Source organism: Miniopterus natalensis, chromosome X (assembly GCF_054644295.1).
Source record: "Miniopterus natalensis isolate mMinNat1 chromosome X, mMinNat1.hap1, whole genome shotgun sequence".
In the NCBI taxonomy this organism is placed as follows: Eukaryota; Metazoa; Chordata; class Mammalia; order Chiroptera; family Miniopteridae; genus Miniopterus; species Miniopterus natalensis.
The window spans coordinates 94,808,261-94,824,618 of NC_142103.1; the positions used below are offsets into that span (position 1 = coordinate 94,808,261).

Sequence of the window (16,358 nt, forward strand, 5' to 3'; positions counted from 1 at the left end):
GGAAGTAAGAGTAAAATTATGCATTTCAATCATAGAGCTATCATAGCAGTGTGGGACAAACTTGTAATAGTGCTAATTTTTGCAGCAGTAGCTATCACTGTACAGCTTGTAACATTTCACTTTTCCAGACCTCTTAGTCCTGACAATCACATTTGATCCTCTACAAGCCTTGGTCAATGCTGCTGAATTTAAGGGATGAACAATGGAAGCTTATAGGAACTGTTCTGCAATAAATGCCCCTTCAGAGGGATTGCTCCAATGAGCTTCCTATTTGCAAAGGGTAATGGAGAATTCAGAAAATGGTTGAATCATTTTAAGTTCCAATTCTCAGTCACATAATTGCAATCCTTTGGACAAGAGACAAAGAAGACAGAATTTTATATGACTAAGCCTTACAATGATAATGTTTCATAATACTAAATTCACATCTTCCATGTTATCAATGGACATTATTTAAATTAGCATGTCATAAAAATAAATAAACTTTACGCCTTTTTAAAATAGGACTGGCTGGCCAGAACAAGACGACTCCGGCAGAGAAAATCTAGCCTTCCAAAAATAAAATGGGGGAGATAACCATTTTTCCACCTACTAAGTTTCTCTTCTGTACTTACTGCCCAATGGGCTTAACAAATGCACAGGGTATGCTTCCTGGAGTAACAATTATGTCAAGTGGTCATCAAGTAAGAGCTACTCTATGCTTGAAATGTAAATTCATAAAAATCTCAGAGTTGGTAGCGTCTTTAAGGTCATCTAGTTCCATTCTTTAGCTGACTCATGGCCCCCCGCTACAAAAATCTGTTCAAATGGTCCTAAGACTTCTCCTTGGGCACTGTCAATAACCAGGAGCTCACCCTCTTCTGAGGTGGCCCATTCTCTCTTCAGTGGTTTTAAAAACAGGCCTCTTAACCTAGAATCTCTTTCCTATGCCTTCTATCCACTGGTCTAGTGTAGTCTCTAGCGGAACAACCTCTGACCCCCCTGAATATAGTAAATCATTCTGCCACCTTAACTTTCAAAAAATACGAAGTTATGAGGTTCTTCCTCAAATGCTCTCTTCTCAAGTTCTTTCAACTATTTTTCTTCAGTCATGAATTCTAGACCAGCATTTTCTCAAAACATAGGGAAAGGGGGATTTTAGGAACCTCTGGTTTAAACACTTTTAAATAAGTGTCTTTCTTACTGAGCGTCTTAGTAATTTTTATGCTGTTAAGTATTGTGATTCTCCAAAACAAAGGGAAGGGGAGGATGAATTAACTCTATTACTACTTCATGGAACACACACTTTGGGATATGTTGTCTTAGGCCATTTACAATCCTGATCCTCTCTTCTGGAAACAATGCAGCCTACCAATCTCCCCATAATTAGACCCAACACTCAGGGGAGGGCTAACTGACCAGTGTGGGCAGAAAGGATAAGCACTAGTTGGTTCTAAAAGCTATCCATCCAGAACAGATGCATGCATGGGAATCCACCTCACTGGACTGTGATTCCCATGTGTCCAGCATCTCCATATTTCAAATGCCGATATTAATAGAGGATGGATGGTTTCAGTGCAGACACAGAACTCTTTAGGGAAAAAATGCAAAGCTCTCTCCCACTTAAGTCTCAAATATGGTTCTGTATAATGTTGAACTAATAGGCACTAATATTGTTTCCTAAGTTCCTATGATTTTGACTTTTACATTAGAAAATCATCTCATAGATCCCCCAAAAATTCATTAAATCAATAACTTCAAAATTAAACCAGACTGCCCGGCCAGACATGGCTCAGCAGTTGAGCATCAACCTGATCCAGGAGATCGCGGTTCAATTCCCGGTCAGGGCATGTGCCCTGGTTGTGGGCTCGATCCCTAGTGTGGGGCCTGCAAGAGGTGGCCCATCAATAACTCTCTCATCACTGATGTTTCTCTCTCTCTCCCTCTCCCTTCCTCTCTCTGGAATCAATAAAGATATATTTAAAAAAAATAAATAAACCAGACTATTTCCAAGTCTCCAGGTATACAACCACAATAATAGAAGCTCAGTTAAACTGCTAGTAATGAGCACATTTAAAGAATTCTAGAACTTCTTTACTTTGAAGGGAGCTAAGAGAATATTTACCTAAACCTCTAATTTTATATAAATATATATTAATTTCTCATCTTAACAATAGGGAAAATTGATTCCAAATATGTGAACACTAACGAAAACTATGTAGCTGAGGCCTGGGATGATATTAATGGATTTGGGCCATACAAACCATTTTCATTTTCACTTATGCTAACAACGGTGCTTTCCTTCAGTAAGCTTACTGCTGCCTGCTCCTGTCCACTCAGCACCCACCATTTCCAAGCACATCACTCCAACAGCTTCCAACTACCAGCACCTCAAACCACAGCTGCTTCTCCCTTTACAGTGGGGTTCTATCGCGATAAACCCACTGTAAGCTGAAAATATCTTAAGTTGAAAATGCATTTAATATACCTAACTTAAAGAACATCATAGCTTGGCCTAGCCTCTCTTAACCGTGCTCAGGACACTTACATTTAGCCTATGGTTGGGAAAAATCATCTAACACAATGACTACACTGTAGAATATCGGTTGTTCACCCTCGTGATCACATGACTGACTGGGAGCTGCAGCTCACTGCTGCTGCCCAGCATCATGAGAGAGTATCATACTGCAAATCACTAGCCCAGGAAAAGGTCAAAATTTCAAGTACATTTTCTACTGAATGTACATCGTTTTCACACTATTGTAAAGTTGAAAAATCTTAAGCTGAACGACCGTAGTTAGGGACCGTCTATAGTTGCTTTCTCCGGCCACCAGATCCCTCTTGGCCTAGGCTGGGTAATGCCAGGGAGTTCATACACCTGGTGGAAGCCCTCAAGCAATGATGGAAGGTGAGTTGTAGGATAAAGCGCCTAGCTCCCTTGCCCCCAAGATGGGATCACACTGAAGCATATTCTACAGCTCTGCAGCAGGACTGAGCCTCAGCTGCCCAGAGTGATAACTGGCTTTGGAACAGACATGTCATAGGCAGAATAATGGCCCTCAAAAGATACCCACATGCTAACCCCCAGAACCTGTAAATATGTTATTATATGGCAAAGGGGAGTTAAGGTTGTTAATCAGCTGAACTTGAAATAGGGAGACTGTCCTGGATTATCTGGGTATACCCAATATAATCAAAAGTGGAGGAAAAGGCAAAAGAGGAGAGTCAGAAGAAGACGTGAGTATCTACGTATGACTGGTCAAAGAAACGCAACTTTGTGGATATGGAAGATGGAAGAAGAGGGCCATGAGCCAGGAATATGGACCACCTCCAGAAGCGAGGAAAGCCAAGGAATAGATTCTTCCCCAGAGCTTCCAAAAGGGAATGCAGCCCTGCCCACACCTTGTGTTTAGCCCAGTGAGACTCAGGTTGGACTTCTGACCTACAGAACTATAAACTAATAAATTTACATTGCTTTAAGCCACTAAGTTTGTGATAATTCTATTATAGAAGCCATAGAAAACTCCTATAACAATTTATTGGCTTCCTTCCCTCCTTGTCTCACTCCCCCACTACCCTGCCAGTGTTTCCTGGTGTCACCTCCCAAAAGAACTATTTGCACTTGAATCTTTGTCATAGGGTATGCTTCTGGGGGAGTCCAAATCAAAACATTGCCACCATATTTAATCATATTTATGTTGTCATTTATCCAAACCAAAATACAAAAGACTAAACTTCTAAAAAGCAAGACTAAATTTTCTGTGAATTAAAGCACCAGAGCAAGCAAAGGCACATAATAAAAGTGGTGATATTATTGACAATGAATATTATCAGAATTCCTACTATATATAGAAATTCTGAATTACGTAAGTCTACAATCTTTCGGTATTAATGGCCTTTAAACTGATATCCCTAACTCCAGATGCTGTCAGTTTTTGAACCACTGTATAGCTACCCAAGACAAATTTGATTACCTTTACTTGCTCAAAAACTTCAGTATTTTCTATTGCCTATTAATGTCCAGGCTCCTTACCTGGCATTCAGATCCCTCCATATCAAACATCAACTTTCTTTTCTAGACTTCTTTTCCACTGCTTCTCTTCATACACCAGTGTGACTAGCCAAACTAAACGCTTTGCCATTCTATCAGCACATTTCTTGTCTTTTCTCACATAGTTTCTTCTATATGGAATGGCTTCAGACCCATCACCTTCAAATCAAATGCCAACAATCCTTCAAGGTCCAAATGTTTGTAGTATGAGTCAATGCATAAGTGAATAAATGCATAAAAATGAAAGCTACCTGTGTCCTAGTTGGCTTTTCTGTCTAGTCATACACCCTGGTAACAAGAATCAGAAAACAAATACCTAGAATGGTGAGAGTGGGGCCAGCCCAGGCCAGGCTCCATGCTCTCTTTTTGCTGAACAACCACTGGCTTGTTTTGTTTTGTTTTATTTCTATGCTCTGCCAAAGCAGCATGTTCTTCCTTATTTGTCAGTAACTGGTTTCCTTACTCACTTACTTACCGAGGATATTCTGTTCCCCAAAAGAAAGGCTTCTGGAGCTCTCCTGCTGGAAATCCTGGGAGAACAAAGACAAACAAACAAAATTTTAAGGGATAAAGAGATTGATTTGATGTTAAGTACCTGGTTCCAGCTTTAGCCTTAAAATTTCAAAGGCCCATATGAAAGGTACTCTTCATGGAGCTGGGAGCCCTCTAAGCGATCCAACTGTCTCTAAGATATTAATTCAACTGAATTTGAAATAAGTACATTACATCAATTTCAAGGAAACCATTTTGCATATACACTATTGGCAGTGTCCAGCCTGCTATGAACTCTATTCCTTCATATACAGAGTGTGCTGGAGGCTTCTGGCTATCCAGCAGCTTCCCCTAATATAGAAAGGGCCACCTTCATGAACACACAACCTATGCAGTCATACAGAGCCTCTCAAGCAGAAGGACCCTGAACTTGGTTTAATGCTCTGCTGTCACTGTCTTGAAACTCTGAATAATTTTATCTTTGAATGTGATTTCGTAAGGGGTGTCCAAGGAGACAAGGAAGTATTTGTGTGAGCAAGCCTCATTTGCATAAAGCATTTATGATGTTCCCCAGGAGTTCAGCAAGACTCAAAGCGAGTACAAGGTAAGCATGTTACATCTAGGCTGAGTAGGTGGAGGCTCTGAGAGCCCCAAGAGGGCTCTTTCCATTGGAACCAGAAATTGCTCTGATCACCAAAGGCAGCAATGGCACTCTAAGAAACATGAATGATCAAGGAACTCTGCCATACTCTTTCTGACTCCTATTACTTCCCTATATTAGCCAATCACATAAACTGAAAATGGTAACATAGAAGGGAAGGGAAAGATAGGGCGACCCATGGTTTCCTTTCCTTTCATTCCTTTCTTACTCATCAGTAAGCCAAAAGTAGAGAGTGTTGGTAGAATGTGCGTGTATTAAGAAGTGAAATAAAAACAGCTGACTTAGTTTTGTGCAGCAATTCCACTGCTCTGGTAAGAACAAAATACATATGCATGTGCAAGCTACAAAATACAAACTGTATAATTTTGGTGATTCCACATACAAGTTAAAAGCTCTTATATGTGCATATAAAACTGGCATCACACAATATAAAGATGAACAGTAAAATTATGCTAGAGATTTAAAATTTTAATTTTCCTCACAACAGCACTAAATAGCAAGTTAAAGAAATGACAAGTCTAGAGAACGAGAGGCCACAGAAGGCAGGATAAAACTTTATATTTTAGCACCTTTGACAGTACATTTTCCTGTTTTCTGAATAGGAGGCCCCCATATTTTTATTTTGCACTGGGCCCTGCAAATTATGTAGCTGGCCAGGATACAAATGAGTGGGAGAAATGCTTTGCTTTCATTGCAGCTCACTGCTAAATTTAGCACCCTGAGTTGCTCTTAGGAGCTGCATTTACAAGTCATCACAACTGGGAATACACAGAATAGTAAGGAAAAGAGAAAGAGACACCTTCTTCAATGTCCTTGCCTGCTCCAGGGCCACTGTTCAAAGCCCCTTGAGACTGAAAGTGGTTTTATGAGATAAAATGCTTTCTCTGCCCTCTGTCCCTTTAAACATTCTTTCTACCTCCCCTCCATGCCAGGACACTATGAAAAAAGAGGGTAGGAAAGCAAGTTCTTAATTTAGAAATAAAATGTTAATTCTCTGTAATTTTTATGTATATATATTCTTTATATTTTCTTAATAATATCATAGTTTGAGATTTCAAGGTGCAAAAACCTAATCGCAAAACAGAGATAGTTCCAGCTAATAGTTTTCTCTCTTTCTGTTGCTTTCACATAAAGGAAAATGCATCTGACTTTAAAGGGCAACATCATATTAATCTTCATAGCCTCTACATTTCCTTTAATATCTTTTGCATCTTTAAATCAATATTCCATCCTCTTTGTTGGCGATTACTTTTAGTAACTCATTCTGATTTCGATATATATATGCATATATATTACACATATGCATGTATATCACATATATATGCAAACCACAGTGTATATAAGAAAATTCCATCTCACACAATATATCATCAAAAAGTAATGATATTTCCTAATAAGAACACTCAATGTGATTTAATTATTAAATCATTCTGGCTTTCCTGCTTGGAAATATGCCCAGCTGGAAGCATTTATGTCCACTGCCAATGTCTTTACAGGACAACATCTGACACCTGCACGAGACTCCATTTCTGCCGCCATTGCTGTTAGTGGCCCCAGACTAACAGGCGACAGCCACCATGCTCCCCTGATCAGCTGTATCTTTCTTTCTAGCTCATCGGGCCACGGAACCCACTACCGATCAACAGAAGAATCGGATGCCCTCAGGACTGTTTTGCTGAAGTGAATGCATTAACAGTTTAAGCTGTACTTCTGGAGATGTCAACTGGCAAGAATGATAAGTTGAATCCCAACACGGCCAACTCAATATCTTAGCTCATAAACTGGGTAAGTTGTATTTACCAAAGGTAAAAGTAAAAAATAAATAAAGGGAAAAGGAATTCTTTTTCTCTCCCCTTTTATTAGGCTTTTCTTATGTTTTCTTGCATCTCCATTGTATTTCCTTTCTTCCCCATTTCAGCACTGCCTCACCTCTTTCACACTTTTAAAGCAACCCCTTTTTCTATCAGTATATTTATGGGAGCCATTCCTCACAGTGTAAATGTGTGTGTCCACACACGTATATGTATATGAATAGGAGAGATATGAAAGAGAGAGGGAGACAAAAAAGAAATTTAACTATTGGGTCGGCACAAATTAATAAATTTGATAATAGGTAATATGGGTCAGGGTGTAGGAAGCGTGTTGTGAGTGTAAATTGTTGCAGGCATCTGGAGAACAATTTAGTCATCTCTTAATGCTTTAAATATCATTTTAAAAATTAGTCACTACATGTTGCTATAGAGCAGAGGTGGGGAACCTTTTTTCTGCTAAGGGTCATTTGGATATTTATAACATCATTTGCGGGCCATACAAAATTATCAACTCAAAAATTAGCTATGAAAAAAGCTCCTAGATTTAATGAATTTCAAGTCCCACCTGCAGTTGCCTTGGCAGAACCAAACCAAATTTATTCTAGTACATGTTATGACAGTTATTTTCAAAAACCTAAGTGTATATTACTGAACTGATCTAATCCATGCATCAATCCACATTTCAGGGCTTATTGCTGATGTGTCATCTTATCAGCGTTATTATACTTCATGGTAAGAGTTGCTTGTACTTACTTCTGCTGACCTATTTGACTTTACTTGTCCTGCACAGTTACTTCTAGTTCTATAGTTCACTAAATAAACGTATTTTATGACCCTAATCTTAGAGATGCTAGTATATTTAGATAATATTATAAAAACAACTGGGAATCATTGGGTTTGGTTATAACGCTGCAATTTCTGTACATAATCACTGACCACTAACATTTACAAAAGACCTATGATGTTCCAAGCAAAACAGGTAATTCTGAATGTACAAATGTCCTCAAAGAACTTACAACCTAGTAAGAGAAAAAGGATATAACCGGAAGAAACATCCTATTTTGCAAGATTCAGAAAGGAAGGGAACTGATACCAAATCTCTCTAAAGTATATTTTTAATTAAAATGTTTTAAATTCAGGAAAGAAACAAAATACTGGATACATGGGATTAGATCCGTAGTGGCATTTTGGCAGAGAGGTTATCTATACACATGTCTATACTAAGGCGAAAAGATATGGTTTGTAAGATTAGCTGGAGTTTGAGGTAGGAATCATTTAGAACACTGATCCTCAGAGTGTGGTCCCAGAGCAGCAGCAGCAGCACCAGGGCATTTGTTAGGGATGCAAATCATTGGGCCCACTCCAGACTTCCCGGAACAGGCACTCTGGGGGCGGGGTCCGGATTTCTCAACAGGCCTCCAGGTTATCCTGGGGCATGCTAGTTGAGACCCACTGGTTTAAGTCAGGATAACAATTCTCAACCCCAACTACACATTAGAATCCCTAGGAGCTTTTTAAAAATATGCCCATGTCCAACCCCTGCCCCAGACCGATTAAGTCACAATTTCTGGGATGGAGCCCTGAGCATCAGTATGTTTTAAAAGCTCCCTAGGCAATTCTAATATGCAAAAAAATTTTCAAAAACTGTTGGTTTAGCAAAAACAATGACACTTGGCTGGCGTATATAAATCAGCACTCCTGTCTCATTCTCCTCTCTTTACCAGTCCTCAATACCATGCTTGTAACACACGATTAGATATTTTTATTATAATTTTGCAGACTCTTTCAAAACTGAGACTTTATATGACTTACAAATTATGACTGTACAAAAAGACGAGAATGGTTTTAATTGCACCGGCCTGAGAAAACCAGGACAAACGCTCACTCTAAGAAAGAATGAGTGTTACTTCTTATTCCGGATCAGCTCCTGCAAGTAGATAAACCAGATACCATTCTTCTAGAATTTAGGGGGTCATCAGTTGGGACATGGAAATTGCTGCAATTACAAAGCACTTTGGGTTATGTTTTTTGCTGTATAGGGATTTCATTGTCATCACTGCTAAGATTAATAGTGGCTTTTTTTAAAAAAATTTGGCACCTTGCAGTAGTTTGGTGAATACCAACCTTCTCCTTTCCAGAAGGTATCAAGTTCTAACAGCTGTGACTCATGTCAAGGGATTCAGCAAGATGCCTTAGCCATCTGCTGGCTTCCTGCGGTAACCTCCTGCCACCACATCTCTCAGCCTAGAACTGACAAGCAGAAAGCAGCTTCTAAGATCTGTCCTCCACCTTGAAACATTCTCTTCTGTCCCCTCTATTCTTTTTTGGCCATAATTACCTTCAGGCTGCAACAAAGAGAAGCCCCCCTTCTTTCCCAGAATGACTAACCATCCTGTTTGCCCAAGCCTGAAGGGGCTCCTGGGGTGTGGCATTTCAGTGCCAAAACTGGGACAGTGCCAGGAAAACCAGAACAAGTTAGTTCCCCTACCTTGACCCAACCAAGCTGGGCCTCTTTTGAATTTGCTGCATTTTTATAGCTTAGTGCATCTCAGACTTCATTAGCTAGCAGAGGTTTGTTGGTCAAAATCTTAAAACATGAATTGCTGAGCCCACCCCTGAAGTTTCTCATTCAGTAGGTCAGGGGTAGGACCAGGTCATGCTCATTTATCACAAGTAATACTGATGCTGCTGGCCCAGGGACCATGCTTTGAGAACCACTACGATAGTTCAACACCTGGCAGAGAAACCAAACATTTCCTCCCACCCGAACCTTAGATGGTCATATTCTACTCATTCCAACATTTACTGTCATACACACAACTGCTGTCCCAGGTACTCAAAACTGACACCAGAGGCACTGATGTCTAGTCAGGCTTGGGAAAACAGCAGATGCTCAACAAATACTTCCGTGGGTTCCATTCCTGGGTATAAGATAATGGTCTCAAGAATAAAAACATGACTAACATTTTCTCCCATATCAATTGGATACAAAACTGAGTCTCTCTAGTCATTTCCTCCAATAGTATCTTTATGATGCATACTTGGTAAAAGAAATCCATCTCATCCATTGTTAGTAGAAATATAAACTGGTACTGATGCCATTGTAATTAGGTAGTTATTAATAATAGGAAAGGAACAAAGGGAGACCAGACATTATAGGCACGTCATGTGGGCAACTTCACCAGTAATCTGCAGCTTTGCACTCCCCAGGGAACCACAGGCCTAATTCCCTACAGAACACTGGGGGAGGGAATCCAACCAGGAAAGATATACGCATGCCCAGTAAAGCTGGGGTGACTAGGGAAGGTACTTGCCTGTAGGTCACACCTGGGAAAAGCGATCATTGGCCAGAACGGGCATGGCCGCTGCAAGCGCGTGAAAACTGGGGAATACATAATCTCCTAAACAAAGGAATTCTCTTTCTTGTGCTCTTGGCTTGCTCTTGCCTTCCTTGCATTTGCCCGAATTTCCTCCATAGTCATGTGGACCCCACATGCAATGGACTGATGGACTGCAGTGGAGAAACACAACTTAAGCTAGCCTGATGCTATACTGGACTGTGCAGACATGGAATGGAAACTCTGAACACTGGTTTTGATTTTAGCTCTACTGAAGCCCCAACTACACTTCTTCTATGGCAGGACAAAGGGAAATGGGACTGTCATATACTCCCAGGCAAGTTTCAGAAAATTCTTTTTCTCAGGATATTGCAAGAAGTCCACCCCACTAGCACCAGGTGGGGACAAGGACCTCTCCCCTCCAATAACAGTACCACTTTTCTCAAGAGAAGGCAGGTAGAATGTATTTTTAAATCCCTAAATTAGGCATAACATTTGACTCAGCAATTCCTCCACATCTAGGAATTTAACCTTAAAGAAACAGTCTCAGATTTGCACAAAGACTTAGCCACAAAGCTTTATTTTCTACAATAAATATGATCTACTTTTGTAATAAGGATAAAAGACAATTGAGTTTTTCAAGGGAGGATGTGTGAAATTGTGACCATCAAGAAAAATTAGTGAGATTGCTGCCTGACTTCCTGTCCCCATCACCACGGCTCTTTTCCAGCTTCCTGATACTCTCCTCGCTCTGGCTTACATCCAGGATGCTGGCTTCCTGTGAAGTCCCACTCACACCCTACCGCTTTAAACGCCCCTGATAATCATACCAGCCTTGCAGTGAATCTGCTCAGTCCTCTACTATCTAAAAACCACCAGTGCCCTACTGGTGGTAAGTGGGTTCCTCCAGGCATTGGTCATGGGACTAAGCGCAGTAACAGGAATGCCACAGGATTACAGGGCTTTCCAGCTGAGTGGACCCTTAATCCTCCAGTGGCACTACCCAGAATGTCATTCTTGGCTGCCTCCTTGGCCAGGCCTCAGAGACAGGGGCTGTATTAGGACCTCCAGGTCCTCGACTGGATCAGGACAAGAATGTCTTAAAATAGCTATAGCAGGTGTCCAACAACCTTGCTAAGTACATCATCTGGCAATTTTGCAAACTACTCAAAGTTTGTTCATGACTTAATTTCAGCTCACTTAAAACTTTTAAAATCTCATAGTAAGTTTTGTAAAGTAAAACCTTTTTGGAGAGTACATCCAATTATTCCCTTTTAACTAGCTTATGACATCTCTCAAATAAACCCCCTCGATTCTACCCCACTCCAGGGATGCAAGGAGACATTGGCAGATCCAAAGGGCTTGCAGAGAGCAGCACTCTAGGAGGCAATAATGAACTACTGCTCAGTGCTACAGCCCTTTGGGACATAGAATCACCAAGACCTGGGGACCATCCAACCTTCGGACCCTTACCTGGCTATCCCCATGTCCCATAAATCTTGTTTCCATACCAAACAGAAACAATCCCCCACTGCATGGAGAGGGCATAATATAAAATATATTTATATCGTGCTTTTAACCTTTCTCAGAGTGTGTTCACATGTATAATTTCATGTAATTCTCAAACTTCCTATCCAGTATTCAACAGTATAGGGTGAAGATTAACAGTACACAATCAGAGAAGCCGGGTTATACTCCCAGCTCTGCAATTTACTAGTATGGTCTTTGGCAAGTTACTTAGCCTCTCTGAGCTTCAGTTTCCTCTTCTGTAAAATGGACCCACAATTCCAAGCTTACGGAACTACTGTGCAGATTAAAGGTAATACAGGGTGGGGCAAAAGTGGGTTTATAGTTGTTTGTATGGAAAATAATATAATAATTAATAAATAATAATACAAGAATAAACTCAGTGTTTCATGTACTCACAATTGTAAATCAACTTTTGCCCCATTCTGTATATGTTACAACATCTGGCGCAATGCTTGTTGCATTAATGGTTCTCAGTAAAGAGGGGCTGCACAGAACAATTATAATCTCCATTTTAAGGGAGTCTTTCATAGCATCAGTAGAAAGGTTGGAAAACTGCTAACTGTATCATCACAACACAATTATTTGAGAACAACGTTTTAGGATTTAATGTGTTCACTCCCTTCTCCCCATTACCAATGTCACTACCTACATTTACTCTCCCCATCCTTCTCTTGAAGCATCTGCCAAACTTCTAACTTGTCCAAGTACCTCAATCTACCCCCTCTCCAAGCCATTATCCTTAAGAATAAGACTAAGGAAGAGAAGCTTAAGTTCCTGCCTCCCAAAGAAAACATACAACAGCCCATGGCCTGCTCTTCAGCCTGGCTTGCAGGGCCCTCACCTACTTCTTCCACATAGCATCTCCCATTATTCTTCCCCCCGCCCGGCCTTGTGACCATCTCACCCTCTGCTTCGGGGCCATTCTCTGCTGAGTCTGTTGCCTCTGTAACAGCCAGTCCTTCTTCTAGTGTGTCCGTCATGTCCCAACCTACATTCTTTGTCAAGAGAATTTCTTTTTCCTTTCAAAGCCTGCTAAAATGTCAGCTTCAGGGAGAAGCCAATCTTGACTCCCAGATTAATTAACCGTGCTCTGTGGTTCCCAGGATGCACTGCACACCCTGCTGTTGCACACTTGTCATGATGTTTCCTAAATGACTAGCAGCAAGTCTGTCTCTTCTAACTCCTCAAAAGCAAGAACTCTTAGTAGCTAAGATTTATTGAGTACCTACTATAAACCAGTCTCTCTTCCAAGTACTTCATATACATCATCTCCTTTAATCTTCATGACAACTTAATAGGATAATCACTATTCTGATCTCCATTTTACAGATAATGAAACTGAGGCTTAAAGATGTTTATGTAACTTGCCCAAGGTTGCAAGTTATTAGTGGCCAAGCCAGGAATTAAAATCAAAGCCCACACTCTTAAGCACTACAGCATAACATCTTATATACCCTAGTACCAAACTCAGTACCTGTCAAGTTGTAACTTCTGTATAACTTATCTTTTACCATGTAACAATATATCCCAAACATAGTGGCTAAAAACAATGAACATTTACTATCTCACAGTTTCTTTGTGCCAGGAATTCAGAAACAGCTTATGTGGGTGATCTGTCTCAGAGCCCCTCATGGGGTTGCTGTCAAGATGTCAGCCAGGGCTACAGGCATGTGAAAGCTTGAATGGACTGAAGATCTTCTTCCCAGATGGCACACTCACAGGGTGCTGGTTATGAGCAGGAAGCTTCAGGGACCTTTCCACCAGCTTCTTGAATGCCTTCATGACACGGTTGCTGGCTTCCCCCAGAGTGATCAATCCAAGCAAGCAAGGCAGAAGCCACAATGTCTTTTATGACCTAGTCTCAGAAGTCATACTCCATCATTTCTACAGTATCCTGCTGGTTACAAAGGTCAGCCTTATTCAGTGTGGGAGGGGACTGCACAGGGGTGTGAATACCAGGAGGTACGAATCACTGGGGCCTCTATAAATATTAAGTGAACAACTGGAAAAAATTACTGAGTTGCTCTGAGTGTCAAGATCTCTTCTAGATAATGAGAAGTTTGGATTAGGTGACCATTTCTAGTTTCCTTCCTTCTAGCTCCAAAACTTTGGAAGACTATTCCCAAAATGTCCCCCAAAACAGCAGCAAGTGGATTCAGGAATATAATTTCATTGCATTCCAGTAGAAGCCGCAGGTGAGTATTTGTTAACTTAGCTTCCACTTTATGGTTTTAGGCAGAGTCAACAAAGTATGAGAAATTCTCTCAGCTTGAAACACAGTTCTTTTCTTAACAGCAAAATAAATCTATGTTTGATTTCAGGATTAATTCTATAGTTTGATGCTAGCATAAGCCTAGCCTCTGGACATAGGCTTATCTTCTTTAGCAGAATATCTGTGATTAAACTCAGGCAACCAAATCCCTTGTGTATAACAGCAAAGATAATAACATCATTGGTTTTAGCCCTTAGGCCTTGCCTGTTTACAAGCCAAGGTTTTATTTGCTTAAAATAATTCTATAATATGATTTGATGCATATGAAAATAAACTGAAATGAGGCATTTTGCAGATATACTTTGATACTGAATATATGAAATGAATTTTATCCTAAAGACCAAGCCATGACAGTAGAAATGAAAACCAAATGTGACCTGTTCACTCTACCACCCTCCCAGTTTCAGCACCACCACCCGATCAGATCCAAAGTAGTTTAAAAGCTGGGTCAGCACACTCGTCAAGGTTCCCTGGATCCCACCCTCTAACAGTGCTCTATAACAAGGGTTGGCAAACTACAGTGCATGTAAATAGTTTTACTGGAACACGGTCATGCTCACTTTTTATGAACTGTCTGCAACTGCAATGGCAAAGTTGAGATTTTGCAACAGAGACCACATGGCTCACAAAGACAAAAATATGTACTACCTGGCCTTTTACAGAAATGTTTGCTGATCCCTGGTCTATGCCTCTGGAGGCTTGGCCTGAGGGAACCTGTTATTAATCCAAAATGTCTGTGCATTCTATGTGCAGTTCCAAATATTCTTATGGGGGGAATGAGGGTGTCGCTGTTTATGTTGAGGTATTACATACCTACAGTAAAGGCACCAATTCAATGGTAGAACACAGTGAGTTTTTACACATGTATCTCCTGTGCAACCACCTCCCAGATCAAGATGATGTTTCCCGTGCCCCCTTCCAGCCAATACCCCAACAAAGATAGCCATTATTTTTACTTCTCCCACTCAGATCACAGATTCATTTGCTTCTTACTGGACTTTATGAATGGAGCCATGCACTGTTTCATTGAGCATTAAGTCAGTGGCGTTCTTACACACTGAAGCACAGAGCCATTTGCTCATTTTCATTGCTATATAACATTCAGTGTATGAATATACCAATTTATTTACCTATTCTTCTGTTGACAGACATTAGGTTCTTTCCAGGTTTTTGCCATTATGAAAAAAAGCTGCTATGAAAATTTGCGCTATATGTCTTTTGGTGAACATAAGGATCCATCATCAAAAATGGAATTTCTGGGTTATACGAAATATCAACAAACTGCCAAACACTTTTCCAAATTGGTTGCATTTTTTCAGTAAACAAAAATATTGTTTTAACTTATAAAATATTTTGAGATGAAAAGTCCAAAATATGTCCCTCCAAATTTTTCATATCTTGCTGTTTGTTCTGTGAAGGACTGGCTATCCTGGGGATTACTGGCATGCCAGCTTTAGATGCACTACCTTTAACCTTGGCAATGTGCTGGCACTTTTCAAATTCACCCAAAAAATCTGTAGGCTAGGTAACCTCAACATGTAGCAAATGAGGAAAACAGGGGTCAGGAAGGAGAGAGATATCTTGACCAAGGTCATACAACCAAATCAGTAGCACTCATGATCTCCCATCAAGGTTCTCACTATTTCCCTACTAAAACTAGGTAGACGAGTTTTGCAGTTATCACAGAGTTAGGGAAGCACAAGCTTGGGCACCAATCATCTCAGCTCCTTGTTTTTTTCTTTAACCACCTTATCAGTTAAAATATAATTAAATTCTGCAATTGTTCCTGAGTATAAAATTCCTTATACAACAGACTTAAACCATTATTATTTTACTGTACTTTGTATCTGAGGACATTGCTACCCAGCTTGACAAGGGTAGAAAAATAAGGAACTATATCCACCCTGCAAAAAATCTAACATTGAAATATGGTCACAAATCATAAGAGTTTCACACAAAGGCGTGGACTTGCAAAAAAAAAAAAAAAGCAAAAAACTACAGGATTTTCGTTTTTCTACTCAAGTCTGTATTGCATGCAAAAGCAGACTTAAGTGGCATAAATCAGAAAACGATAATGGGAACTGAATGAAATTCTCATAAATCACGTTACTAAGTATAGTTACATCTTAGATGTGAAACCCAATTAAACAGATGGCCACATGCTGTCAGAATCAACCCCTAATCAATAAAGATGTTCATTTCAGAAAATCACCTCAATTTTTCA

At 40.2% G+C, this 16,358-nt stretch overlaps 1 protein-coding gene across 1 annotated transcript in view; it reads right to left on the reverse strand.

Moving 5' to 3' along the window:
• PHEX (phosphate regulating endopeptidase X-linked) overlaps positions 1 to 16,358 on the reverse strand; it is a 172,222-nt gene that overhangs the window by 14,800 nt on the left and 141,064 nt on the right. The window contains exon 16 of the mRNA XM_087829324.1: positions 4,506 to 4,560. Within this exon, the coding sequence (XP_087685450.1) occupies positions 4,506 to 4,560 (55 nt within the window). The remainder of the gene's footprint in view (positions 1 to 4,505; positions 4,561 to 16,358) is intronic.